The sequence below is a fragment of the Glandiceps talaboti genome, chromosome 15 (assembly GCF_964340395.1).
Source record: "Glandiceps talaboti chromosome 15, keGlaTala1.1, whole genome shotgun sequence".
Lineage (NCBI taxonomy): Eukaryota > Metazoa > Hemichordata > Enteropneusta > Spengelidae > Glandiceps > Glandiceps talaboti.
The window spans coordinates 22,079,242-22,106,737 of NC_135563.1; the positions used below are offsets into that span (position 1 = coordinate 22,079,242).

Sequence of the window (27,496 nt, forward strand, 5' to 3'; positions counted from 1 at the left end):
ACATGTGGCGGCCGTCTATAGTATTACGAAGTAAAAACGGGTTCTGCCGTTGGGGGAGCTATACTATACTAAGGTTAAAATCCTACTGTCCTCGTACCTTTATGGGATTTTGTATTTTACAAGCATGACTTTAATTATCAAACAGTATTCTAATATGAAATATGTTGAAATTGAAAATAATTTATGTGAATATAAATATAGTTTATTGTCAATAAAAAACAGGATTTTTCCTGGTATCAGAGGCATCACTTCCAATATGTTGATGTACGAGGTGACATCGAAAAAGCAAAATGGCTGCGCCCATGGCGGGAAGGTTTGGTGCTGGAGACCCCTTCGGCGACGGCAATGACACAAATCGTCAATATACAGTATTTCAAAGCCCAGCAGATGCACAGGTGGGAAACAGGTGGCAGTTACTGATATGTAGCATTCTGTATATTCATTCTTTGTCAATTATTTTTACTAACGATTAGCACGTTCACAGTCCTCTGATCAATACAACAGTAGTCAATAATAGTCAATACAATATATTGTAACTTGTAAGATATATTCGTATCCTGTTGGTGTGTGTCTATGGTTTTATTCAGCCCTAACTGACTTCTTACCACTGTGTTGGCTGATACCGTGATACGAATGTATGTATCTTACAGACTTATACAACAAGTATATCCATTATCCGTTTTAAATAACTTGATTCTTATACTATTACTATGTCCGCCTTAGACTTCCTTCTCAGATGCGGGAAAGCTGTAAGAACCGAGTCCACACCACAGCATGGATCTATATCTCAGTTAAATAAATAATATATATATATATATATATATATATATATATATATATATTTGTCTTGATTGTGTAATGTACACTTTTCATACAATCTGTTTTTGTGATGTGTATGGCATTAATTAGCAATGTTTGATATTATTTTTGTTAAATATCAATGCAATATTTTTTGAATAGATGAGCCATGACTCAACATCAAACAGACCAGTGACTAGAAGTATGCAGAGAGATAGTGATAGGAGGTAAGTTTAAATGTGATGGTGGGAGGGGGGGGGGGGGTTGAAAACAAAACTCAGCTATCCCATGCACTGTATTAGAATAACATTTACTAAATGCAGTTCTCCTACATGCAGAATGGGTGTTGGAGGCCAATACAAAATTTATAACAGTTCTTGTTAGCAACAAATACATACAATGGACCAAAGTAACAACAATGTCAAGCCCTCTTTCAGTCTTTGATTAAATCATACTCCAAATTACAGAATTTAAAGCTACACTAATTGTCTGGGTTATTATTTGTTGATCAGACAACCCACAATATATTTACTGAAATTTGTTCAAATACCAATAATTAGATGTTGTACATGTTCTTAATTACATGTAGCGGTCTCTTAAATCCATAAGTAGTAACAATGAAGTTGTTATTCATTGGAGTCACCTGTTTTTGGGTGTGGTCCCAAAAATAAATTATACTCTGTAATGGATATATTGCACGATAATGTATGTACTGCTATATAAATATGTTTATCCACAGGTGATTCAATACATCTAATGGACAATATTATGAACAAGTTAGTATATCTAACAACACACATTCCCATTGTTGCTAGTACAATTTTTAATGTGAAAATGGTATGAAAACAGCCACAAGACCAAATATTCTCCCATTGTGGTTATGAACTAGCAAATACAAAGGGGTGTTACCAATCTCTGAGCCTGCTTTTAAAAACCAAAATCTCAAACGAACTACATATATTAACCAAATATCAAACACAACAGAAGTTACAATCTCCATGTGAGTGTACATGATACTAAACTTTACATGCCATTGTCATGGTTACAATCTCCATGTGAGTGTACATCATGATACTAAACTTTACATGTCATTGTTATCATCATAGACATACATTTGGTGTGATGGAAGAGTCCCCTGTTGTGAGAGAAGAAATGCAAAGTAGAGCCCTAAGAAGAAGTGTTAATGTTCAAAGGAGTATCCTTTTAATAAAATGTCACACCAGTATGTTGCAAGTATTAAAATCTTGTACAAGGTGACATCAAAAAAGCAAAATGGCTGTGCCCATGGGTGGGAAGTTTTGGTGCTGGAGACACCTTCAAAATTGAAACAAAGAAAATCACCAAACAATAACATTGTTGTCTGCACTCTGTGCTTGAGCTCTTTTCGAAAAGAGTGTTCTGAGGTACTGTACCCATATGTTGCAACACATTCTCATTAGTTGAGATAAAATCCACTTAGCGCTTGAAATTTGAGCGAGAACTCCTATGGTATTGTGTTAGATGTAGATGTAGGTACAAGGCACTCAAAAAAGACAAAAGAATAAACAACAATAAAAGTAGGAGATTAATAAATAAATACACGCCAAGTTCACTAGATCAGATTTTAATCAGATTGGAATTGTGCATGAAGAAAAGTCCTTAATTCAAAACTCAGCTCTTGGTATATTCAACCAGGCAACTGGAAGCAGTCTGCATCGCACTGCCAGAACACCTGCAAGACAACTGAGACATACTGCTTGTAAGTTCTACTTTGGACAATTATTGAATGTGTTTACTATATAATCTTAAATAAACAAACAAATTTCTAAGGCAATTTACCATAAAAAGTTACATTTCAGAGCTGCTATTGAAAACGCAATGTTGTATCAACTTACAATGATGTCTTGTATATCAAAGTGTGCATGTCTAATTAAACGTAGTAGTAGTAATCAACTCATTACCAAGTCTTGTTGAAGTGTGTAGTCAATAGATTTCAGTACAGATGGGAAATAGACAAAACTGAAATCAGTCATTCAGGAGTTTGAGGTGTATCATATATAATAATAATGATAATCTTTATTTATACTGGATAGTTCTTTAAGTATATAAACACTTGTCTCCCAAGAAGTCCAATGATGGCCATCCCTCATGGGTTCAGTGTTAATGCAGGAGGAAACCGGAGTACCCGGGGAAAACCTGCGTTGTTCGGTAGAGTCAAACTGAACAACACTCTTCTTACTTACAGTATGGTAAATTTTAATCAAACCCTGAATGGGTTCGAACCCAACTGCAGTGGTAAGAGGCAAGTGGTTTAACCACTCAGCCACCGACAACCCTAAATCCATTAGATTTAGAAAGAGTTTGAGGTGAACATTTGGTGTTTATTGGGTTCAGAGAGAGGCTGAGGTGTAACGTTAGTGGTGAAGGGAAGACAATGAGAATAATAAAGAGAATGATTTTTGATGTTTATATAACATATAGCTGGTATCATTTCTTTACAGATACTCCTAAAGCTGTGGCTTCTTCCTCTAAGTATGATGTCTCTGCAACACTCAGAACTCCAGGACCAACACCAGCAGCAAATCTGTCATATGTAAGAATGAAATCAGTTATTCTTCTAAGTTTTGTCACATGAAGTTACACCATACAATATTCTGGTTTTCAGACTTGATAAAAGATTTGATTATACTGCCAGTGATAAAAACTACTGTAATGCTCTATTAATTAGGAGTACATGGACTTGTTTTACACACACCTTGCCATGCATTCGATGACCATTACCAAATTTTAGCCCTTAGCAATTCACCTTGCCAAATCTGGGGCACCCTCTTGTGCTCCTTATGTGTAAATTGCATGGAACTTTGATAGCTGAAATATGGTGTATTACATGGTTGTTCTTTACGATGCACATCTCTGATTCCCACCAATTATGGTGTAGAGAGTCTCAGAGACACTTTTTAACCACCCAAGGTGGTCCTCTAATATTACCCCAATTAGGCCTAATTTCATTTACTTCCTTACTATCTTGGACTGGCACTTGATGCTCCCACCTGTGGTATTTCATCACTTTGACATTTTCCTAGAGGAATCCATTGTTATACATTGTTATTGCCATCTAGTTGGTTAAAAGCATTAGTTTTGCAACCCCCCCCCCCCCACCTTCTACTCTGTAGAGGGTTTGTGTCAGTTGCCGTTTTTAAGAGCATGTTTTCCTCCATGATCTTCATATAATCATTGAGTTGGAGTGTGTTGTGAAATAAGGTTTAAATGAGCTCCCTTTTTCATATAATAACATAAACACTACAGGGGTGAACAAATCCACTGGTCCTGGGTCCGGGACTAGCGATTTTTTTGGGCGGACCTGCACAAATTTTACCTTGTACCACTAATTCTTTCAGCAGGACCACTGGATTTTTAAGGTACTGGTCCGGGACCACCAGTTCACAAAATGATTTGTTCACCCCTGCACTATAGTGTAATAATGTCATAGTTGTCTTTATATTGTAGACTACTATGTTTGATCAGACTGGTGTGTTGTCATCCTTTGTACAGACTGGTAGGCATTCTGACTCTGTTCTACCAGATACACCCGGAATGGTAGTTGATGATATGACAATGACAAGTAACTTCCTTATGGAAGATGATCCCGGAATTGCTGGTAAGATGACTTTAAAGGTCCTATTCAAATTGAACTTAAAATGTAGGTGTGAAAAACCGTTGTCTGACAGAGTTGTAGGAAAAGTTGATCTAGAACAAAACAGTGACCCCATGTATAACGCCACTGATAAGATAACAGTAATGCAAAGACCTGGGATTGAAATATGGCCATTTAATAGCTAAGACAGACATGTCATCAATTACATTTGTAGTTACAGGCCACAGTTTCAATCCCACGCTCTTGCATTAACGTTATCTTATCAATGGAGCCTTGACAATTACATGTACATAGGATTATTCTTTAGTTCTGGACCAAATTATCTGCAGTTCTATCAGACAACTGTATTTCACACCTAATATTAGTTTTCAAAGTGGGCCTTTAAAACAATAACATATCTGAATAGATATAAAAGGAGTGAATTTGTGAGGGAAATACAACCATTTTCATAACCAATAAGTGTTAGTTATTTTATTATCTTATTTCTTTCACTTAATGCTGTCAACAACAAAGACAAAAACATCATTCATGTGACTCTGATTTTGACTTCAGTTAAACGCATCCTAAAGAATATCCATAACGATAACAGAACTCCATTGGTGATAATTTACATTCCTCTCTGTTTGTTTGGTTTTTTTTCCCCATAGCTACAGCAAGTCTCTTTGATGACTTCTTTCAATGCTATAGACGCTATCCGTCATCTCATGAAGTGTTTGAACTGGTATCTGAGTATGAGAAAACATGTATTGAACACATAGAATTGTTGGATAGACTAGTCAAGAAAAGCCAACCAAGTCAAAACAAGTATGTGTAGATTTATTGCAGATTTGCTATTTAGCTAGGGAGCCATATTTACAGTACTCTACTATGCTAAGGGGTCTAACAATACTAGACTCTAGCATTGTTACTAATGTTAGACCGCCATAACCTCTTAACCTTAATTGCATGAATTTCAACTACTCAGAAATGATGAAAGTTGTGTACTGCCCTCTATGGCACAAAAGAAACTTGTGTTTTGTTACATACATATGTGTACTAATGGTATTTGTAAATTATTCTTGGGGCACCCTTTATGGCAAACAGAAAATTGTTTGTATTTTTCACATGTTAGTCGTGATTTGTTGTTTTGTTTTTCTTCACCATGTTGTATGTTTATTCCAACAAGACCCTGTAGCATTCACAGAATACTTTCATGTTATTAATATTGTAAATTTCAAGTAGCTAGAATTATTAGTTAATGTGTAAATATTTTCTAGCCTGTCACCCTTCAGTAATTTTCAGTATGGGTGAATAAAGATTCAATATTCAATTCAATTTAATATGAATGTATATAGGTATATGTAAATGATTCCTGAGAGTGCACTTCCCTCTATGGTACAAGAGCAAATGGATATTTGTAAACAATTCGTGAGGGCTAGGGGAATTTCTGAAAAGCGTTTTGTTGATGAATGAGTAGAAATGATTCTGTCTCCATTGTAGATTTTCACGAACACTTGAAATTCAAAATTTGATGATACAAGAGAAGAACATGTGGAGATTACTTGGTAGTTTATATCAAGATAGACTTCAGTCAGAAGAAACCATGGAGGATGACAGCTATATTGCTGCTAATCTGGTAAGTAGACAGACTTATAGGATAAAAATGGCACAAACTGAGTTTAGAATCAATTTTTTTACAAAATAACTTTCATTAAATTAAGTATTTGAGTGTGACAGTAATAGGCTTTTCCACAATCAACTGTGAGGGCACTGTTCTTTCATCTGATGGCCTTTATTGAAATCATACATTGTACTGTTGCTGGCAAAAAAAGGGGTTTCCCTGACTTATAAGTATATAATGTATGTATACTACAACCAATAACAGATGAACAGTTACATGTAGGACTTGCTACAAACTTGGAAAGTAAACAAATGAATGGGATTAATGTTGGAAGTACAGAGACATTTATGGTTTGATGATATCACCTCTGTTGTTTGCATACCCAGAATTCCTTACCAGTGTGTAGCAAGTCTGTTCATGGCTGATTGAATTAATTTCACCTTGCTTATTTTTGAGAAGTCATGCAAGGTGATAAATAGCCCCCTCTAGTGGTGATCTTTAATTGACATGCAAGATCACAATGCTGAGATTAAGGTAAAATTTTCAGTCCCATTCTCATTAGTCCCATTTTCATTCTGTGATGCATGAGTTAATGAAGTCCTTGAGATGCCACAATTGTTTATGTATTTTAAAAAAAATGTTTGTACAAAATTTCATTTTATGTTCCATTCTCAGAATAAAAACTTAAGTGAGAAACAGGTGGCAGAGTTACTTTATTCAAGAGATTCGCATACAAGACAGAGCCAAGTAGTGATTGATTGGTTGGAGCGAAATGCAGCCGACCAATTAGAAGATTACTATGATAAAGTAGAGTTTTATTCACAAACTGTTAGCTGGTAAGTTATAGTATCTAAGTATTTTTGATTGGTTGGAGCAAAATGCAGCTGACCAATTAGAAGATTACTATGATAAGTAGATTTCTATTCACCAATTGGTAAGTTGTAGTATCTACCTGGTAATTTTTGATTGGCTGGAGCAAAATGCAGTTGACCATTCAGAAGATTACTGTGATAGAGTATATCTATTATTGGATAGTTGGTGGTACCTTGGACAAACACAAACAGACAGACTGACTGACAGACAGAACAGATTGACAGACACAGACATACTGACTGACAGACAGACTGACTAACTGACACGGACTGGCAGTCAGAGACCTACAGACTGACACAAATGAAAAAATGCAAACAGGCAGACAGATTTGAATTAGAAATGGAATGTGTGTGTTTTTTTTGACCAAACTGTTGTGTTTTTGTAGGGAGAACACACTTCATATCTTGCAACAAAAGAAAGCAGATATCCCTTCTGCTCAAGACAGGCCCATGGTAACATCTATGGATCCTGATGCACCTATTAGACAGGGGAAACCATTGGCAGATCTAGATAAGGTATGTACTCTCAAATACATGCACTAAATTTCCACTGCTTTCATTGGTATGTTTTTTTCCCTGATTGAGGCAGTCAACAAAATGCGGTTTAAAATAACTACTAGTTCATCAAAATTACATGATCTGACACAAAGCTAGCAGAATGCTTTGAGTGGTTGAGAATGCAACCACCTTCTGTCAAGAAACATTTGGAAGTGGTGATTTTTGCTGACAATTATTGCCTTCCCTTCTGGTCTAAAATATGCCTTGGAATAGCACTCCTAGTGGCCAAACCATACAATCTTTTGTCTTTCTCATAACTGGAATATGGAGTATACAATGTGATGTGTTATTGTTAACAGGAGGATGAAGTCAGGTTGTTGAGGAACATGTTTGCCAATATTCAGGCTGGCAGGCTAGAGGAAGCCCAGAGACTATGCAGAAAGTGTGGACAGGCTTGGAGAGCTGCAACTTTAGAAGGATGGAAAATGTATCATGATCCTAACATGGATGAAGGTCAGTATGACCTGATCTAGATTTGGGAAAAAAACTTACAAAAAATAATCAAAATGGTACTTTAGAAGTGAGTGTAATTAAACTGGTGATGATTGTTAAGTGTTTCAGTAAGTATTCCACCCCACCCACCCCCCTCCCACCCCCGGAAAAAATCAGCAACGAATGAACAAAGCCAAAAACACAGCTCATACCCCCTGTAAAGCAACAAGCCAGAAATGTAGGTGGACTGTAAGATACATTGCATCATTCAGCCCACATCAACCATTTCTTTCACTTTTAGTTTATCTTTAGTTTCAAAATACTAGCTGATAGTGTTGCATGACACATTGTATCTTATTGATGTACCAGTGGAGTGAAGTTCAGTTTTAATTAAGGACACGTGGGGGTTATATACCAAAACTCAAAACGCTTTCCTGTCTGACTTATCTCTGTAAAACAATTTGAAGGTAATCGGCACATAGTAAGTGATATTCACTGTTGACATCATGTTTCTTGTTATTTTCACAGTTTCTGCCACAGGAGAGTTGAAACCTGTTGAAGGTAATCCTCATAGAGATATCTGGAAAGCAGTTTGTTGGAGAATGGCCCAAGAAGAAAATATACATGCATATGAAAAGGCTATATATGCTGCACTCAGTGGCAATCTTAAAGAGGTGTGTCTTCTCAGAACACTTTGAAAACAGAACCACTACTGCAGGAAATGTATTTTCATAAACTTTGGTTCTGGAGTCATTTCATGATTGTATAACTAACATCATACACAATTACCATGAAACATAGAGTTGAAACTTGTTCCTTATTCATAGTTCAGGGTTGTCCTTGCCATGGATGCACCTTATCTCATTTCAGAGACGTACAGAATTATGTAACAGCAAAACATTGATTTTCATGGTTGTTTGATAAAGTAACAAAAACTTCAAAGTCATTTACATAAACATGAACAATTTTATAGCGTTTAGATCATTATAAATTTTCTGCAATGGAATGTTGTGTAGCTCAGCTGTTCTGTCATTTCCACCTTGTCATCCTTTTTAATCACAAGCCCTCTGACTTCCTTTTACCCCTCAACATTTGCATATCATGACTTCATTTGTTTATGTCTCAACAGCTTCTTCCTGTATGTGGCACATGGGAAGACTGTTTATGGGCCTATTACAAAGTGATGGTAGATATGAGAGTAGAACAAGAAATCAGAGAATATTTCAGGGATAAATCCTTGGAAGCAATGCCATCAGCATATTGGGCAAAATAGTAAGTACTATGTCTCTCACAAGACTTAGGTAGAAGGTGTCAAATTCGAATTACGTCAACAACACAACTTTTGGCACAAACTAAAACGGGCACTCTTGTCAACATTCGAATGCAAAACAAACCCAGAAGTGTTTGGAAGTGAAGTGATCAAGTTTAGATGTTTTTTGAACACTGTACGTACTCTTAGAGATTTAGGGGTGAACGGAGGTAATCGCATATAATTGAGTTTCAGAAGTCCTTGCAAAGAAAATTAGCTTTACTACCATGCATGACTTAAAGAGGAAATGTTTTATAAATTTTAGACTTGATGAAATGTATAATCAACCACGCTCCAGGCTATATTCCCTTTCTGGAAACGTGGCCCACACACCATTCACACCTTTCATCTCTACAGAGGAAGTTATACTGTCATGAATATAATTTTAATACCTGTTTTGTCAGTGTGGGTTTTTTGACGTGGGAAGGTGACACATTGATCACTATAAAATGATCTTTGGCATTTGATAATTTTCCACACTACACGTACGTAGACACAACAATGGCGAAAAATTTGCGACAAAAAAACATTATTCAAATGTACGTAAACAATCAACTCTCAGGTACCGTAGAAGCAAAACATAAAATCATCGGACTACACAAAGTTTTTCAAAAACTTTCCTAGTACACCGAAGATATTTTGCAAAGCTAATTTGCCATTTTATTACTTGAAATATCATTTAGCATTTTATATGTTTTCCATTGCTACGTTCTGAGTAATCAGTGGCCACGTCGTGTCAGTGTTGAAACTCCAGTCCCTGAACTCCAGTAAAATTGATCACGCAACGCCGATAACATCATCATTTACCGGCCTTAAAAAAACACATTAACAAACTGATAACAGTACTCTTTCGTAAAAGGCTTCCAAAACTTATTCTGTTGTCAGCATTCTGCTCTCCCACGATGGTGTACACTTGTTTGGTTTCGCTAAAGGTCTAGTAGTCTGGCTTGCATATGGTGTTCCCTTCCTAGCGAAACGCATGCACCGTCTGCAAGCAGGACTAGGGGTGTAGGAATTTCCGACACATGTATTCATTCCCAAGGGAACCCCTGGCCATTATACATCCCTGTATCAATATAGGAACATCCTGCCAATGTAAGATTATTGAATTTATAGTTTGTTTTTCAGTAGATGTATTCAACCAAAAAATAGATTATTTTCATCTGTCTCGCCAAATATACTAGTACTATAGTAGTCACTATTCACTCTGACTGGAGTGAGTGTTTATGTATAGTAAAGCCTACAGTTCAAATTGCAACAAATTATACAAGTTGTATAAAAACTATTTACATTGTCTCCCCATGAAAGAAGTATCCATGGTTACATTACTATAAGGTTTCATTGAGGGGTTTTATTTTTGTACCCAAAATCAATAAATACATCTAGTAGCATATGTTGTAGCTTTTGGTTCCTCACACAGTGCAGTGCCACTTTATGCTATGCAGAGCTAGAGGTATATATATTGGATGCTGTGTTCAGTGGATCAACAGCTAATAATAGTATTATTTATAGTTCAATTTGATGAGTTATTTCCTATTTTTATAGTGACCACACTCCGCAATAAACACTAGCAATTTCCTTACATGAAATCAACATTTAACTGTTTCAAAAATGGAGATATATGGTGTGAGATCAATATATATATTGCAATATAGGATGAAAACTAAATTCTTTTACTTTTGGGGTGGTTTATTTTAGCTGTCTAGCTCTCATCCTACAGAAATGATTTGATTTTTAATGGGTCTGTTTGTATCCCTAAACATGCAATTATTTCTTTTAAAAAATTTCCCCAAATTGAGAAATGGAAGAATTTTCTCTATAGCACAGCACTAAAATAAAGCGTAAACAAAAGAACTATTTTTCCTCAGTACATACTGGCTTTGTATTCATAGCATTACTACATACTGATTTGAAATTGGATGGACATTTTCAATTTTGGCCAATTAAGTTAGAGGGGGGGGGGGGGGGGCTGACTAAAAGTTTTTAGCTTTTTATCCTATATTGACCTGTTGACCTACCCCCTAATGTGTTGATTTATCATACAAAATTATGTACTGACAACTATCCCTTGGTGCCTATGTGTTCCAATATTATGCAATTTCATGTTAATTTTGTCCAAATATGTTGAAATTTGGATGGGGTGGGGGGTGGGGGGTTATTATTATAAATATTATGACCACTTTGGCTTTTGGAGAAACAAATAAGCTCTGCACATGAATAGTTCAGTTGATTTATCATACATATGTACTGATAGAAATATCCATTAGTGCCTGTGTGTTCTAATATTGTATAATTTCATGTGATTTTAATGTTGAAATTTTGATGGGGTGGGCGTCATATTTTTTACTGGCATTTTCAAGTTAGCATACACACAATGATTTTTGTTGTAAAATTATGAAGGGGCATTGGTACATTATACATACATGTATGTGCAAAGATAAACAAGCTCATTTTAATTTTTGTCAAAATTCAATAAAATTTCTCTAGATATTTCGGTCGAAAATGTCAAAATTTAGATGGGGTGTGGGGTGACAATTTCAATTCTAGAATTTAAATGGATGTGGTGACCCCATATGTTCTTGCCATTGATAAGTAGCTGGAATAATACAATGTACACATACAGTGTATTAAAAAATCTATCACGGACTTTTATCCTTTTTTGCTATTTTCTTATGTTTTTCTTTAAAAATAGTAAACCAGCTGGGAATAAAATAACATAATATTTGAAATAATGAATATAAATTACTAAAAATATGTCTGGACCTACTATACATTGCACTTAAATATATAAGTTTATTTGGTGTTCTGGGGATAATCTTTAACTGTCAAAAATCATGCTGTAGTTAATTGTTGTAAATCTACTTATTTTGACCACAAAATATATATGTACATACAAGAAACGGTCATTTTCCTGAAAACAAAGGTGGTGACATAGTATTTTCTCTGCATTTTTTACATATTCAGATATCAATGTTTAAGTATGCAAAGTATAAGAAATATCTATTTACTTTTTTGAATTTGACACCTCTCCCCTTAAGAAGATTTCTGGGGGGAGGGGGGGGAGAGAGAGAAGGTATTAAATTTTCAGTTTGCTACACTTTCCATAATAACAGTGAAGGTCATGAAATCCACCCACTAAAGTGACTTGGGAATGCAGTTTGATAACTTTGTTTCTGTCTGCCCAATCAATCAATCAATCAATTAATCTATCTATCAATTAATCTATCTATCAATCAGTGTTGTGTTTCAAGAAGAGAGATATTCCATACCACACACATTTTATATATTTTAACACAGATACTGTAGAAATGGAACTTTTCGCTAAAGACTTATTTTCGCTAATTTTGCTAGAAAACAAAAATATAAAAATAAATAGTGACTAAAATGCCTTCTTTTACATGAAAACAATGAGCAAGTCTGGTAATTAGTAAAACTTAGTATTTATGAACTAGCTGAAAACAGTACAATCACAATATTTTCTATGTTTACAGTTTACAGTAAACATTATGGTGTTCTCTGTTTTTTTACAGTTTGACTCCAGATACAATATTTCAAGAACTTCAAGCATTTCCTAATGAGGTAAGATTATTATTCAGTCAGATCCTGATAAACCAACTGTACCAACCCATTCATTTTCCTGAAGAACAGACAGTTGTGTTCCTTTTTCTAAAATGTAATTGTGCTACATACACAAATACATGCACATTTATTTTGTGTGTGAACCTGTGTATTTGAATATGAATCACCATGGTAGAGAACATATGGTTCAAAATAGAATTTATGATTCAAAATAGAATTTATGGTTCAAAGTAGAATTTACATACTTATTCAATGCATAGACCCTCCACTGTTGGTAGAGGGTCTATGTTCAATGTCACAAATATATCTGACTAATACAGCAAAAATAAGCAGCATTCACCCGAAGACTGCAATGAGACATCATTTATGATGAAATCTGATCCTTTAACTAGTAGAGGGTGTTGTTTTACTTGATAGATACATGTACAATATGGTTGTTGATGAGGGGAGTCTAAAAATAAGAATAAATATAAACATAAACTCTCGTCAATCATACTGTTTTCAGCAATAACGATACTCTCTATCTAGCCATTAAAACAACTCCCTCATTTTACCAAAAGGTCGGCCTTAATCACTAAAGGTATATAATATGTTCAGTCTTCTGATGAATACTCCCTATCTTAACTGTATTTCCTGACAACAGCTACTATTAGATATTATTCCAAAATATATTTCTTCCTTCAGCAAAGGAAAATATGAGTGACCTAGGGGGCCCTTGTCACTACGAGTTTAGCGACTCATAGTGACAACCCTTTGGTCACGAGTATTTTCCGGCTGAATGAAGAAAAATATTGGGGACTATTATCACAGTAATATTTTTAAAATCAGGGGAAAATGTCAATTTTGAGCATTTTGACTCATATTTCGAACACAGCAGAACAAATGACATCGTCGCACATTTCCGTGATGTAGAACAACCAGACTATATATTCCATATTTTTTGATGAACCTGGCTCATACATGGTATAATTTGTTATGTCCCAAGATGCTTATAACTTATTATCTCTTTGATTTGTACTGTAAATTCAGGTAAATTCAAAAAATTTTCTCACTGTTATAATAAATGTGGAGACAAACTTAGAAACCTAATCTGTACAAACATTTTGTATTAGGTTCCAGTACTTTTGGAATGACATAAAATATATTAATTTTCTTTACAGGTTGTTCAGAATGAAGCAAAACGGCCATTCCATGTAATGATGAAATACATTATACTTGGTGATGTGGATGGTATGATGATTATATGTTTCAAATCTAACAAAATCATATGTAGTGTACTTCATAATCAAATTGATTATCTTTCTATTTGTTTAGGAAAAATAGAATTAACACTGTGTGTGTATTCACTGTATGTGAGATTCCACTGAGTCTGATACACAGAACATTATTAACACTGTGTGTGTATTCACTGTATGTGAGATTCCACTGAGTCTGATAAACAGAACAATAGCACTCATGTATATCAAAGTACATTGATATATATTAATAAATATTTAAGTATATCAAAAAACGATATTGTATAGCATTTATTATTGATCACCCCATTAGTTTTTGCTGAACTGAACATTGTGAGTTTGATTTACGGCTATTGCTATAAAATATATATAAATTAATATAGGTCTATGAATTGAATTTGTCATGAACTGACTCGATGGAACTTTGATGGTTTTCAGGTTTGACAGAGGAGATGAACAACTGGCTACATGTACCAATACTGAGATCATCTCGACATCTGATTTGCTGTATTGCCCATGTTGTGCTGTTCTTTAGATCTGTAGGTTTGCAAACTAAAGAGGAATTGTGTACTGCTATATTGGAAGCCTATGTTAAGGTAAGATAATTTTTTTTTAAACGGTATCATTTCTTAATTTGTTTTCTTTTCCTACTGGTACTTATGTTATACTTTTTCTACAGAATATCTGGTCTTTGATGAAGACTTGTTTCTGGATACTTGTTTCAAAATTACTTTATACTCTTTTCCGATTGATATTTCTTTCCTACTTCTTTCTATGAACTTGACTTGTCTTGTCAGGACTATGTATTACATAAAGACTTGTTTCAATATGTCTTTCTACTCTGTTCACTAAATAATACATCTGATTATACTTTTCGACATGAAAATAATACTTTCTTGTCATATGTATTTGTGCAATAAAATTTGTAGAGGCTCTGTGAAACTATCATGTTGGTGTATGTCTTTGATAAATCTAAATACTTGTTTCAAAGTTACTCTCTTTAAGGCCTAAAAAAATTGTTTGGTTACAGTTACCCAACCCCACCTAGTTTTTCACTGCCAACCCTCAACTTTTCTTTATGGATTGGAGAAAAAAATAGTAAAATCTAAAATCTAAACAAATAGTGGCTATGTAAACTGACAGCAACTTACAAAGAGAGTAACTGTTCTTCCAATCTGTAATGGCTGTACATCTGATGGGAAGAAACCAATAACACAGAGACCTATGGAACGGAAAACATAACTAACTGAACTAGACAATCACAAATGAAAAAAAAAATTGACCCATCTCAGCTATTCTAAAATTTAGCATAATCGAAACCGGATAATTTTTTTAGGCCTCATCAAATGATACACCTGTCATACTTTTCTGTATGACTTTACAACGGTTGGAAGACAATCTCTGTGACTAGACTTGTTTCAAAGCTGACATTGCTATGTTCCAATGAGTTATCAATATGTAGTATGGTTATGTGTTTTTGTTTTATCTAGGATTTGATTCAAGATAAAAATACCAATTTAGTTGCTACATATACAGCTACTCTGCCACCTGCTATGCAAGTCACCTGCTATGCAAAGTTCCTTGAAGGTAAGAAAAGAGACAGAACCCCATGACTCTGGTGTCTTCTGTGGGTGTCGTGACAGGGCAGCAGAAAACACCTCACTCCTAAGTGAATTACCTCAAGTACTCCACTGGTACTTGCTCATCATTGGGCCTATTATTATGCATTTTTATTTATTTCAAATACATGGAACTTTTGCTTACTCATTTGTATGTGTACATATTAATGACATCCTTTCAATTTCCCCAAAAATAAGTATTACCACAACTAAATGTACATGTATGAAAACTCCCACAGTCCTTTGTGTTTGAGCATGCTCAGTCTGAAATGCAAGTTATTGGAGTAAACAAAGCTGTACATTAAAACAAACAGACAGATTGTGATACTTTGCAAGTTGTTGGAGTAAACAAAGCTGTACAATAAAACAAACAGACAGATTGTGATACAAGTTGTTGGAGTAAACAAGTCTACAATTAAACAAACAGACAGATTGTGATACAAGTTATTGGAGTAAACAAAGCTGTACAATAAAACAAACAAGGTATATTGATTTGTGATACTTTGCTGTCATTCATGTATTTAAAACTATGTTTGTTGTCTCAACCTATTTATATATTAAATATACTCATACAAATTGTTATGTTCTAGGAATTCATGAAAGAGATGAAAGACAACGTTGTCTACAGCTAGCAGAAGATGCAGGTATGTATAGACTTTGTAGCCAATCCTACTCTATAGTCTTGTAGAAATATAAATGACAGAATAAAAATAGAATATTACGATAACTTTACAGCCACATAGACATGTAGGAATATACCATGGAATTTTACATGGAGTCACACACATGTACACACACACACACACACACACACACACACACACACACACACACACACACACACATATACATACCTACACATACACACACATACATACATACATACATACATACATACATACATACATACATACATACATACATACATACATACATACATACACACATACACATACACATACACATACACATACACACACACAAATGTAATTAAAACAATAAGATTATAACAAGAGCTAAGACGTAAAAGTAAAAAAATTAGTGTAGAATCATGATAAACAAAAAATACACAGATAAAAAAGTAGTATTTTATTAAATGTATGAATGAATAAGGGATAAATACTGTTGGTCTTCCATTTAAATCAGGTTGTACTGTAAAGTCTTCTTTTAAATTCTTTTATTTACCCAGGTCTTGATATTCCTACCATCACCAAGACTGTCGTTGAAAACATCAGAACACGAGATGATGGGGACATACAGTTTGAGACAGAATTAACACCAGCAAGAGAAGAGGCTGTGTCTGAGGTAAGGGTTTTATGAAAAGAGTTGCCAATGAAAAGCTAAAAATGAGTTAAAACTTAATATTTTTAATGTAATACCACTTTGATATTAGAGTGTGTAAATTTATGAAAATTAAGAGAGAGAGAGAGAGAGAGAGAGAGAGAGAGAGAGAGAGAGAGAGAGAGAGAGAGAGAGAGAGAGAGAGAGAGAGAGAGAGAGAGAGAGAGAGAGAGAGAGAGAGAGAGGGGGGGGGAGAGACAGTTCAGAGAGACAGGGTGATAGAGTGTGTGTGTGTGTGTGTGTGTGTGTGTGTGTGTGTGTGTGTGTGTGTGTGTATCCATAACCTCATACATCATTATGCAATGCATCACCTACTTAGGAAGATAATCAGCCTGTAATAACCACACGTCATGAGTTCAACCACAGGCACTAGTGTCCATTGTTTAATACATGACACATGAGACTTTAATAGAAATGTGAATTTAAAAGAACAATGATAGATAGTTTGGGCTTGGGTGCACAGCCTGTATGATACATCCTGTTGTAATACAATTCCAGGCATTATTGTTGGGGAATTGCTGCTGCTGACATATTAGACAACAAATCATCTGTTTCCATTATGATATTTATTTCAGCAATGTCAAAACGGTCAATGTACTACTATAGTAAAATGACCGTTTTGACATTGTTGAAATTTATATCATAACGAGTATTATTTAGGTATTTAAAAACTTAAAATAATAATAACGCAGTACTGTGTGATGATAATTTGATGTGATTTTTCAGCCCCCAGTAGGCATGATCCAGATTGGTTATTTGGAAGGAGTTTTGTTTATTCATGTGTTGTACACCTCCATATACTCTGCCATGCACATGTCAATTTTTTTTATCAAATCCACCAGCTGTTTTAAAAGCCCAGTTCACAATTGTCTGGTAAAGCTATAGAAAAACTTGGTCCAGAATAAAACAATGATTCTATGTATTTAATCTCCATCACTTGCAATTGCACCCGTACATCATGGTGTTCTGTCTAATTATTGCAACATGTTGATTTAAGCTATCGATGGACATTGGTGTAATTACACTCACAGTAGGGCAGTGTTTCTGATAGCAATGAACATTGATGTAATTACACTCACAGTAGGGTGGTGTTTCTGATAGCAATGAACATTGATGTAATTACACTCACAGTAGGGCAGTGTTTCTGATAGCAATGAACATTGATGTAATTACACTCACAGTAGGGCAGTGTTTCTGATAGCTATGGACATTGATGTAATTACGCTCATAGTAGGGTGGTGTCTCTGATAGCTATAAACATTGATGTAATTACACTCACAGTAGGGCAGTGTTTCTGATAGCTATGGACATTGATGTAATTACGCTCATAGTAGGGTGGTGTCTCTGATAGCTATGAACATTGATGTAATTACACTCACAGTAGGGCAGTGTATGTTTTCCATAGTAGCATGTTCGATAGAGAACAAACTGGGCAACAATTGTCTGAAATGATCTAAAATTCTTAAGAATAAAAGAAACTTGTGACTGTCAAACATGTATGAATTATGAACATTTGACTGTACATGTACACATGATAATATCATTGTCTTTGTCACACTCTCAGGAGGATAGACACAAGATTGCAGCCATTGATTGGTTGGTGTTTGATCCGTCTCAAAGAGCAGAAGCACTTAAACAGAGTAATGCTGTAATGAGAACATTCCTAGGTATGTAAGCATTGGAGTGTCTCACACAGGCAATTGAGTGTATGTAAATTGTAAGCAATTGGGTGTATACAAGCAATTGAGTGTAATTTCAGTTGTAAGCAATTGAGTGTATGTAAACAATTGAGTGCCTAATGTAAACAATGGAGTGTCTAATGTAAACATGTACTCTGTCTTTGTGTACGTATATATACATTTATGTGTATGTGTGCATGTACATACTCAATTGTGTATTTGTTTGTGTCTGTACCGGTATCATTTTGTGTGTGTGTGTGTGTGTGTGTGTGTGTGTGTGTGTGTGTGTGTGTGTGTGTACTACTAGTATATGTTACTACATACTACTACATTTATCCATCATTGACATTTTCTCAGCCACTAAGAAGTATAAAGCTGCTCGTCAAGTATTCAACAAGATGCCAAAGGACTCAATTGATGTTATTCTGAAAAATTGGCAAGCCAAGGGTGACAGCGCACAACTACCAGCCAAAGATGACAATGCCATTAAGGAGCATATATGTATCAAAGCTTACTTGGTAGGTTACAAACTGTGAAATATCCCATTCTCGCAAACCAGAGCTATTATTTCTTTGGATGGACTGGCTCGTTAAGAACGGTACCATAAAGCGGTCATGGTTTGTAATGATGGAAATATCCATACAGAGTATAAAGCATTGAGAGTTGAATTGATAAACTGAACCGACTTGAAAATATAATTAAATAAATAAATATAAGTTGTCAATTTATAAGATAGAAATACCTACTTTGTGATGGTAAAAGTAGGATTTGATTTTTAGCCCCCAAAACGACTATTACAATGGCCTCTATCTGTCCATCGGTCTCCCCCATAATATGTCTACAATAACTTGTACTCTGTATTAATGATTGTAGTTTTTACCAAGGAAAACGTTTCAATCTCTTTATTTATTATTTATATGATGACACAATATGTATGTATTCACTCTTTACAATAGAACGCACACGATGCTTTCAATGATTGGTTTGCACAATACCACAACACTGCCCCACCCAAACCAGTCTTGCCACCGTCAGCAACATTCCAGGAAAGAGTCAAACATGAACATGACTTCAAACAATATGAGGTAGGGACATGTTAAGTTTACTTACATTATCCATTCACAAATAGGTTATGAAGGGTATTAGTGTCTGCTGTGTATTTTGTTAATAACAAAAACCATACAGAAATAAACAGAATACAGAGTAGACCCTGTATAGTATGTTAGTGTGTTATCTTTATTGTGTCTATCTCAACATGCAACCTTGTGATCAGTCTCACTGGTATATTGATACATCATTTAATAGTACTTGCAGACTAACATGAAATCTCCTGCACTGAAAGTAAAGTAACTAACATGTCATGGCAATAGGGAACTTGCAAACCCGCCATGTTGAATGTTGCATCATGGGAAATGTTATAATAAATACTAATCAATTAGTATTGTAAACAATATTTTTACATTGTTTGTAACCACAAATAATCAATTCATAGTTACCCTGACAATTGTGGGAGGTTAATTTTATCAGTAGCTCCACATTAGGTATTACGATAACCACAGATAATCCCATAGTCCTTTGCGTCTGAGTATGCCCAGTCTTGATTGCAAGTTCCCTATTGAGATGAAACTTCTGTTAATACTTTTATTGCGGTGCACAACAATTTTAGCAGAAAGATATTTTTTCACTTTTTGGTTCAGATGAGACTTATCTTGGCCAGTATAATATTAAATGTAACCTGACAAGGTAATGAATCTAATTCAAATACTTTGAATACTGTCATAATCTACACATACCAATCATGTTATGTTATGTTATGTTATGTTATGTTATGTTATGTTATGTTACCTACATGAACAGACCACCAGCTAACATGGACTTACTGATCTGGAAGGAGAAATTATGAAAATCTATCTGACTAAAGGCTTTTTTCGTACTGCATGTAAAAGCAAAAAGACTCACACTAAATTTCATTTTAATTACAGTATGAACTTGAGAGGTGGCAGTACCAGCTAATGAATCAAAGTAAAGTTGTTGTAGATCACATTCACAACGTTCTCTTGTTTCCTGATGGTGGATGGATGGTAGATCAAAAAGATGTAAGTCTTGAGTTGTATTTATCATCATTAGTGTATAAAACCTCCATTGATAAGCCTGTAAATTGGTCTTCCATTAAATAAACAAATAAATGATTAAACTGGGTTGTAACAAAGCCCACACCAATGCCATAATTTCACCAACTCAAAGGGGCATACACTGGGTTGTAACAAAGCCCACACCAGTGCCATAATTTCACCAACTCAAAAGGGCATACACTGGGTTGTGTTTTGGGGGTATTTTTTGCTGCCTATGAAAAAGTACTTGTCATATATCACTATTAAACTGAAGCATACTTAAACACTGTTTGCTATTGTCAGAACTCTCACCTGCTATTCCCAAATAGTAGAATAAATGACTTGATGAATAATTTAGAATGCATTAACATCTATAGTAATCAGGAACTGTTCCTGGCTGAGACATGCAGCTCAGACATTAGGTGTAAACAAAAATTGTGTGGTTCTGAGTTCACAATAAATTTCATTTTAATTTTAGAATAGAATTAAAAAAAAATTTCATAAGTGTCTAGTTCAGGTAGTTAAGTTTTCCAGTTGTTTTCCATATGGTCTCTGTGTTATTGGTTTCTTCTCATCAGATGTACAACCATTACAGATTAGAAGAACAATTTTGTATTGTCTTTTTAAATTGACATCAGTTTCCGCTTCCAGTATTTCTTGCGAGACTTCATGATTTTTACGACTTTTAAATTTTTTTCTCAAGTACATAAAATATCATTTAAGGTTAGCGTGAAAAACTATGTGGGGTCAGGTAACCGGAATCAAACAACTTTTTTTATTTGGCCTTATATATATGTATGCAGCATAGGAAGTTGTTGGTAATTACTGGCATTTGTAGATAAGTAGTCCAGTACAGGTGTAAACACTTGCATTCAGCAGGTGACATTTTAAATTTACTGACATTTGAAAGGTAAAATTCCAACTTTGGTTTCATTTGACAGATGAAGCCTGTTTGCATAATGGCTATTTTCATAATGAGGAACCTTTTTATTTGCATTAATATGAACATTCAACAAAATTGATGATTATTTGTATTCAACAGATAAACATGGAATTTATCACAATAAATGTTGATAAGAATTAAAGTTTGATATATAGTATTTTACTTTGCTCCCACATGTTAAATTTTAGGAGCATTTTGCGATAATCTCAGTGTATATCGTGTGAGTAAAAGATCTTCTCATAGACTCTGAGACACCTTAACTTACTCTAAATTTCTCTAGCTACGTTTAATCAAGGAAGAAAGGTGGCTCACCTGTCAAACTTAAGTTGATTACATTTTAAATTTGTTTTTCCTCTGAATTGATTTTAATTAAAGGATTGTGATGAAGTAGATTACTTCCGTTTTGATATTACTGAATTATAGACAGCTGGTACGCACGTAGTCAATTAGATGCATGATTTCACCCATTCATTTGTTGTGATTCAGTGAAAATGAGGTCTACAGCAGTTGATGAAAATTTAAGTACTTGTAGGTTGAGTTTGCATTGAAAGAAACCCTGGAGACTATAAGAATATAGCCAATTTAACATGTATCAGCGGAACATAATACATGTATACTGATTTGATTCAATTCACTTGGGAGACGGTACAAATAGTCAGAACATGCTAAATTAAGAAGGAGTCTTGAAATGAATGTGATAACCTATTAGTCTGCAGTATATTAAAGATCAATTCATGTTACAAGTTTCTCTAGATTGGTACTTGTAGATTATCGCTATTCATATTAATCTCTGCTTTGATAGCTCCCGCTACAATTTACTCTATTTGGAATTTCTCTCAATGATTGTAAAGTAAATGGAAAGGAATTGCGCAGTCTACTTGAAAAGTCATTCATGTGTTTTGCAATTTAATTTGCTATGAAGTGAAGGACTGTATATAACCGGCTCCCTGTAGGCTGTACCATAGTGGTTAGTGCACAGGATTAGCAGTCGGGAGGTCACGGGTTCGAATCCCACTGGAAACAGTGAATTTTATTGTGACTGACCCAAACTCAGGGTGAGTGTTCTACAGACTCAATGACTAGGCTGTATCACTCAGCCATGTCTCACTCACAAGATGAGTGCGAAATTGGGGGAACTCTTAGTAACGACTCAAAAAGTTGGGGATGATTACACGGAGCCCACAGGTGCTTTGTTTGCAAGGCCTGTGGACTGACTGGGAAAGCCTAGACAGTTCCACAGCAATGTGATATAGAGCGTGCTACATAGCCCTGTCATGTAGTCCTAAACCTGAATGGATCTCTGTAGCATAGTGTGTATTTGTGTGCATATGTCTGCATAACGGAAAAAATCGCTGGGAGCAATTCTCCACACAAAAAATGTATTATAAAAAAAGGGACTGTATATTGTCATATCCACAAAATATTTGCAAAATATTAAGATGTCATATTAAATAATTGTATTATAATACTTTTGCTAAATAGTATTCAGAAAATATTTGCAAAAGTTATGCAAATTAGTCCATTGTTTATAATACTATCACTTGTATTCAGAAAAGTATTCAGAAATGCAAAAGTTATGCAAATTAGTCCATTGTTTATAATACTATCACTTATATTCAGAAAAGCTAGTTATGCAAATTAGTCCATTGTTTATAATACTATCACTTGTATTCAGAAAATATTAGCAAAAGTTAAGTTATGCAAATTAATTACTTGTGTTATACTATTGTATTGTACTGATATCTGGTAACAGATAAGGTTACAATAAAGTTATTATTATTATTATTATTATTATTACTATTGTTTATATTCACAATATTTTCAAAAAGTTAGGTTATGCAAATTAGTCAATTAATTATGTTAAACCAAATAGTCATGTGGTCATTATTGTTCAAGTGTTGTCTTTGAGATCTTGCAGATAATTCAAAGAGCTTCGAGGTAGATGATATGAGTTTGATTATTGATATATTTACAAAATATAAAAGTTTTGATAATTAAATAGATTTAAAACTAACATTAACGTTTTCTACCTTTGAATTTATTGAATTTTTCAGGATGAAGATCTTGATGACGGTAGAGAATACCAAATGGTGTTATTAAGGCAGCTCTGTATTCCAACATTGTGTTTTCTTCTACATTCAGTACTACATAAAACAAAACAGTACACTGAAGCTGTACAAATAGCTGACATTATTGCAAGTGAAAGACACCAGCTGTATAAGGTGAGTATGGGATGACATTGTGTAGACACTGTACATACAGTGTGATGAGTATGGGATGACACTGTGTAGACACTGTACATTCAGTGTGATGAGTGTGGGATGACATTGTGTAGACACTGTACATTCAGTGTGATGGGTGTGGGATGACATTGTGTAGACACTGTACATTCAGTGTGATGAGTATGGGATGACACTGTGTAGACACTGTACACACAGTGTGATGAGTATGGGGGATGACATTGTGTAGACACTGTACATTCAGTGTGATGAGTATGGAATAATTCTCAAGTATTCTAGGATCCTATAGGATATTTTCGTAAGGGGACTTCATATAAACGTAGTGTTGTGAGTATTGCATCATGTAAACACTGTAAGCACAGTACATTCCAATCTGATTAAAATCGATGTAGATGTCGGCTAATCGTTCATTGCTATTTTACCTTCGTTATTTTGCCTGAATTGACATTCATGGTACATGTTTACATTTTTTAGCCTGATCGCCTCCTCTACATCTGAACTGGCGCACATGCAAACGAATTTCTGCTCAGTGAGACACACAACCAATCAGGTTGCTTCTTACTTGTCATGGGCATAAAAAATGTACATTCATGTGAGTGTGATGTTCATATGTTGGTACAGTCTGTTATATTAGAATACTATTAGCCAAGTCTATGTTCTGTAGTTTCATCATGGTTTACACCATATATAAATGTGTCGATGTTGCACTTGTGAACATACGCTTAGGGGAGGTGAGGGGTTTGTCCTAAAGGACGGAAGTTCAATTATTGAGCTTGTGCGACATGCGATCATCCCTTATAATCTAGAATCACCCAAACAAAATCACCTTCCATGAGTGAATGTTCACTACCTGGTAAGAGATAAATATACCAGTGTGCTCCACTTAAAACAGGCAGCATATGTCATAAGTACTGATATTGTATACAGTGTACCATTCATTCCTTGTAGGTTTCTATTCTAGAATCATACCAGTCAATCAATCATGTTTATTTACCTAGGTATGTATGTGAGACTAATACTAATGATCTACCTCTAAAAATAGCCATACTGCTCTGACAATCAATGTCTCGTTTTATAGACACCAGCTGTAAACTACATGTAGTGTTGTTTAATGTGGTAGATTACACAAGTTGGTGATAACAGTGCCTCTGTTGTGCGAATCTAATCACCTGTGATCAAGATAGTGTAAATATTGGAAGCCCCAAAAATGTACACTGCAAGATAATATAGATGTGATAAGAAATTATGCGTGCGCTGACGAGGAACAGTTCTTTTTTTGTTTTCTTTTTTGCCCTTACCTTCTCTATTTTGCAAATCTGTATACTACAGACCCAGAAGTCAACTGTAATAATCATGTTTATTTGAAAATTAGAGCTATTCCAAACTATAGAATTATCTGCCATTGGTGTTTTTATAACTGATTAATCTGTTACACATATTTCTAACACTTGACCTAAACATTTTTAACTGTAAAAAACTAAAATGGTATTTTAAATGGAAACCTGCCATCTGTCAGAGTGTGACTTAGTATACTATAGTCTACAAAATTATGTAGCATATTTATGAGGTTACCAACTTCTTTGAAAGTTGTGACATAATACATTCATTTTTCTGAGCTTTAGCTAACTGTCAATATGTTACAAAGGGTCAAAGGTTAGAATACCCAGAATCTAATCCCTTATGATGTTACAGATGCATGTATGTACTGATGTGTTGGTGACACCTTCAGGTATTAAAATAGAATCTCTGATGTGATTCAGACCATGTGTTTGCAAGGTACTATAGGCAGACAAGTTTTCAAATTTAGGTTTCAGAAGAGATATTTCATTCGTATTCACATTTGTATTCTATTAGTGATGTTACAGCAGTGAAAGCTGTGTTCTATCAGTGACATGGCAACGTTGAAAGCTGTGTGCTATCAGTGATATGGCAACGTTGAAAGCTGTGTGCTGTCGGTGTTATCACAATGTTGAAAGCTGTATGCTATCAGTGAAATGACAACATTGAAAGTTGTATGCTATCGGTGTTATCACAACATTGAAAGTTGTATGCTATCAGTGAAATGACAACGTTGAAAGCTGTGTGTTATCGGTGTTATCACAACGTTAAAAGATGTATGCTTTTAATAATATCACAATATTATATCAGTGATATGACAACATTGAAAGCCATACAGTCTGTATTGTATTTTTTGGTGAGGTCAGTGTATAAAATGCAAATAGAACTTGTTGAGAAGCAAAGTTGAGTCGATAAAATGTGATACAGGTAGCACACAAAGACGATGGAAACCATATCATATTCTCTGTACACCATATCATATTCTCTGTACACCATATGATATTCTCTGTACACCATATGATATTCTCTGTACACCATATCATATTCTCTGTACACCATATCATATTCTCTGTACACCATATCATTCTATGTACACTGTATCATATTCTCTGTACACCATATCATATTCTCTGTACACCATATCATATTCTCTGTACACCATATCATTCTCTGTACACCATATCATATTCTCTGTACACCATATCATATTCTCTGTACACCATATCATATTCTCTGTACACCATATCATTCTCCGTAGACCTTATTGTATTCTCTGTACACTGTATCATATTCTCTGTACGCTGTATCATATTCTCTGTACACCATATCATATTCTCTGTACACCATATCACATTGATAATTCTCCGTAGACCTTATTGTATTCTCCGTAGACCTTATTGTATTCTCTGTACACCATATCATATTCTCAGTACACCGTATCTATTCTGTGTACACCGCATCGTATTCTCTGTACACCGTATCTATTCTGTGTACACCGTATCTATTCTCTGTACACAGTATCGTATTCTGTGTACACCATATCTATTCTCTGTACACCATATCTATTCTCTGTACACCGTATGTATTCTCTGTAGGCCGTATCATATTCCCTGTACACTGTATCTATTCTCTGTACACAGTATTCTCTGTACACGGTATTCTCTGTACACCATATCATCTTTTAAGACATTGTAAATTTTTTACCCACAGGTATTCAAGCAAGAAGAATTACAGAGGTTACTACAAATGATCCGTGACTCATCACTACAATTACTGGATAATCATTTAGATCCCCTTGGATATTAAAAGGATCCACCAGACCCACAGGATATTACAAGAACCCATCAGACCCACAGGATATCAAAAGAACCCATCAGACCCACAGGATATTACAAGAACCCATCAGCCACACAGGATATTACAAGAACCCATCAGACCCACAGGATATTACAAGAACCCATCAGCCATTCCGGATATCAAAAGAACCCACCAGACCCACAGGATATCAAAAGAACTCATCAGCCACACAATTCTTTGATATTGAATGAAAATCTTTATTTTCGGACAAAAATTTCAACAATTACACATGTATGCAGTTAACAATTGGAAAAAAAAGTTTTCCAGTGTCACACACACACACACACACACACACACACACACACACACACACACACACACACATACACACACACGTATTCCTTCATTCCT

The 27,496-nt window shown here is 34.9% G+C and overlaps 1 protein-coding gene across 1 annotated transcript; it reads left to right on the forward strand.

The window, feature by feature from the left end:
- The first annotated feature begins 309 nt into the window (after positions 1-309).
- Positions 310-27,427, forward strand: LOC144446491 (nuclear pore complex protein Nup107-like). The gene is made up of 25 exons (XM_078136260.1): positions 310-395; positions 961-1,025; positions 1,905-1,993; positions 2,453-2,536; positions 3,279-3,370; positions 4,285-4,435; positions 5,080-5,236; positions 5,912-6,047; positions 6,708-6,868; positions 7,291-7,420; positions 7,762-7,915; positions 8,423-8,568; positions 9,024-9,166; positions 12,734-12,782; positions 13,943-14,012; positions 14,456-14,613; positions 15,508-15,604; positions 16,227-16,280; positions 16,826-16,941; positions 18,542-18,644; positions 19,014-19,174; positions 19,613-19,741; positions 20,639-20,752; positions 23,765-23,932; positions 26,999-27,427. Exons 2-25 carry the CDS (start codon positions 961-963, stop codon positions 27,092-27,094), a joined length of 2,823 nt encoding a protein of 940 aa, XP_077992386.1. The 5' UTR covers positions 310-395; the 3' UTR covers positions 27,095-27,427.
- Positions 27,428-27,496: the final 69 nt, after the last annotated feature.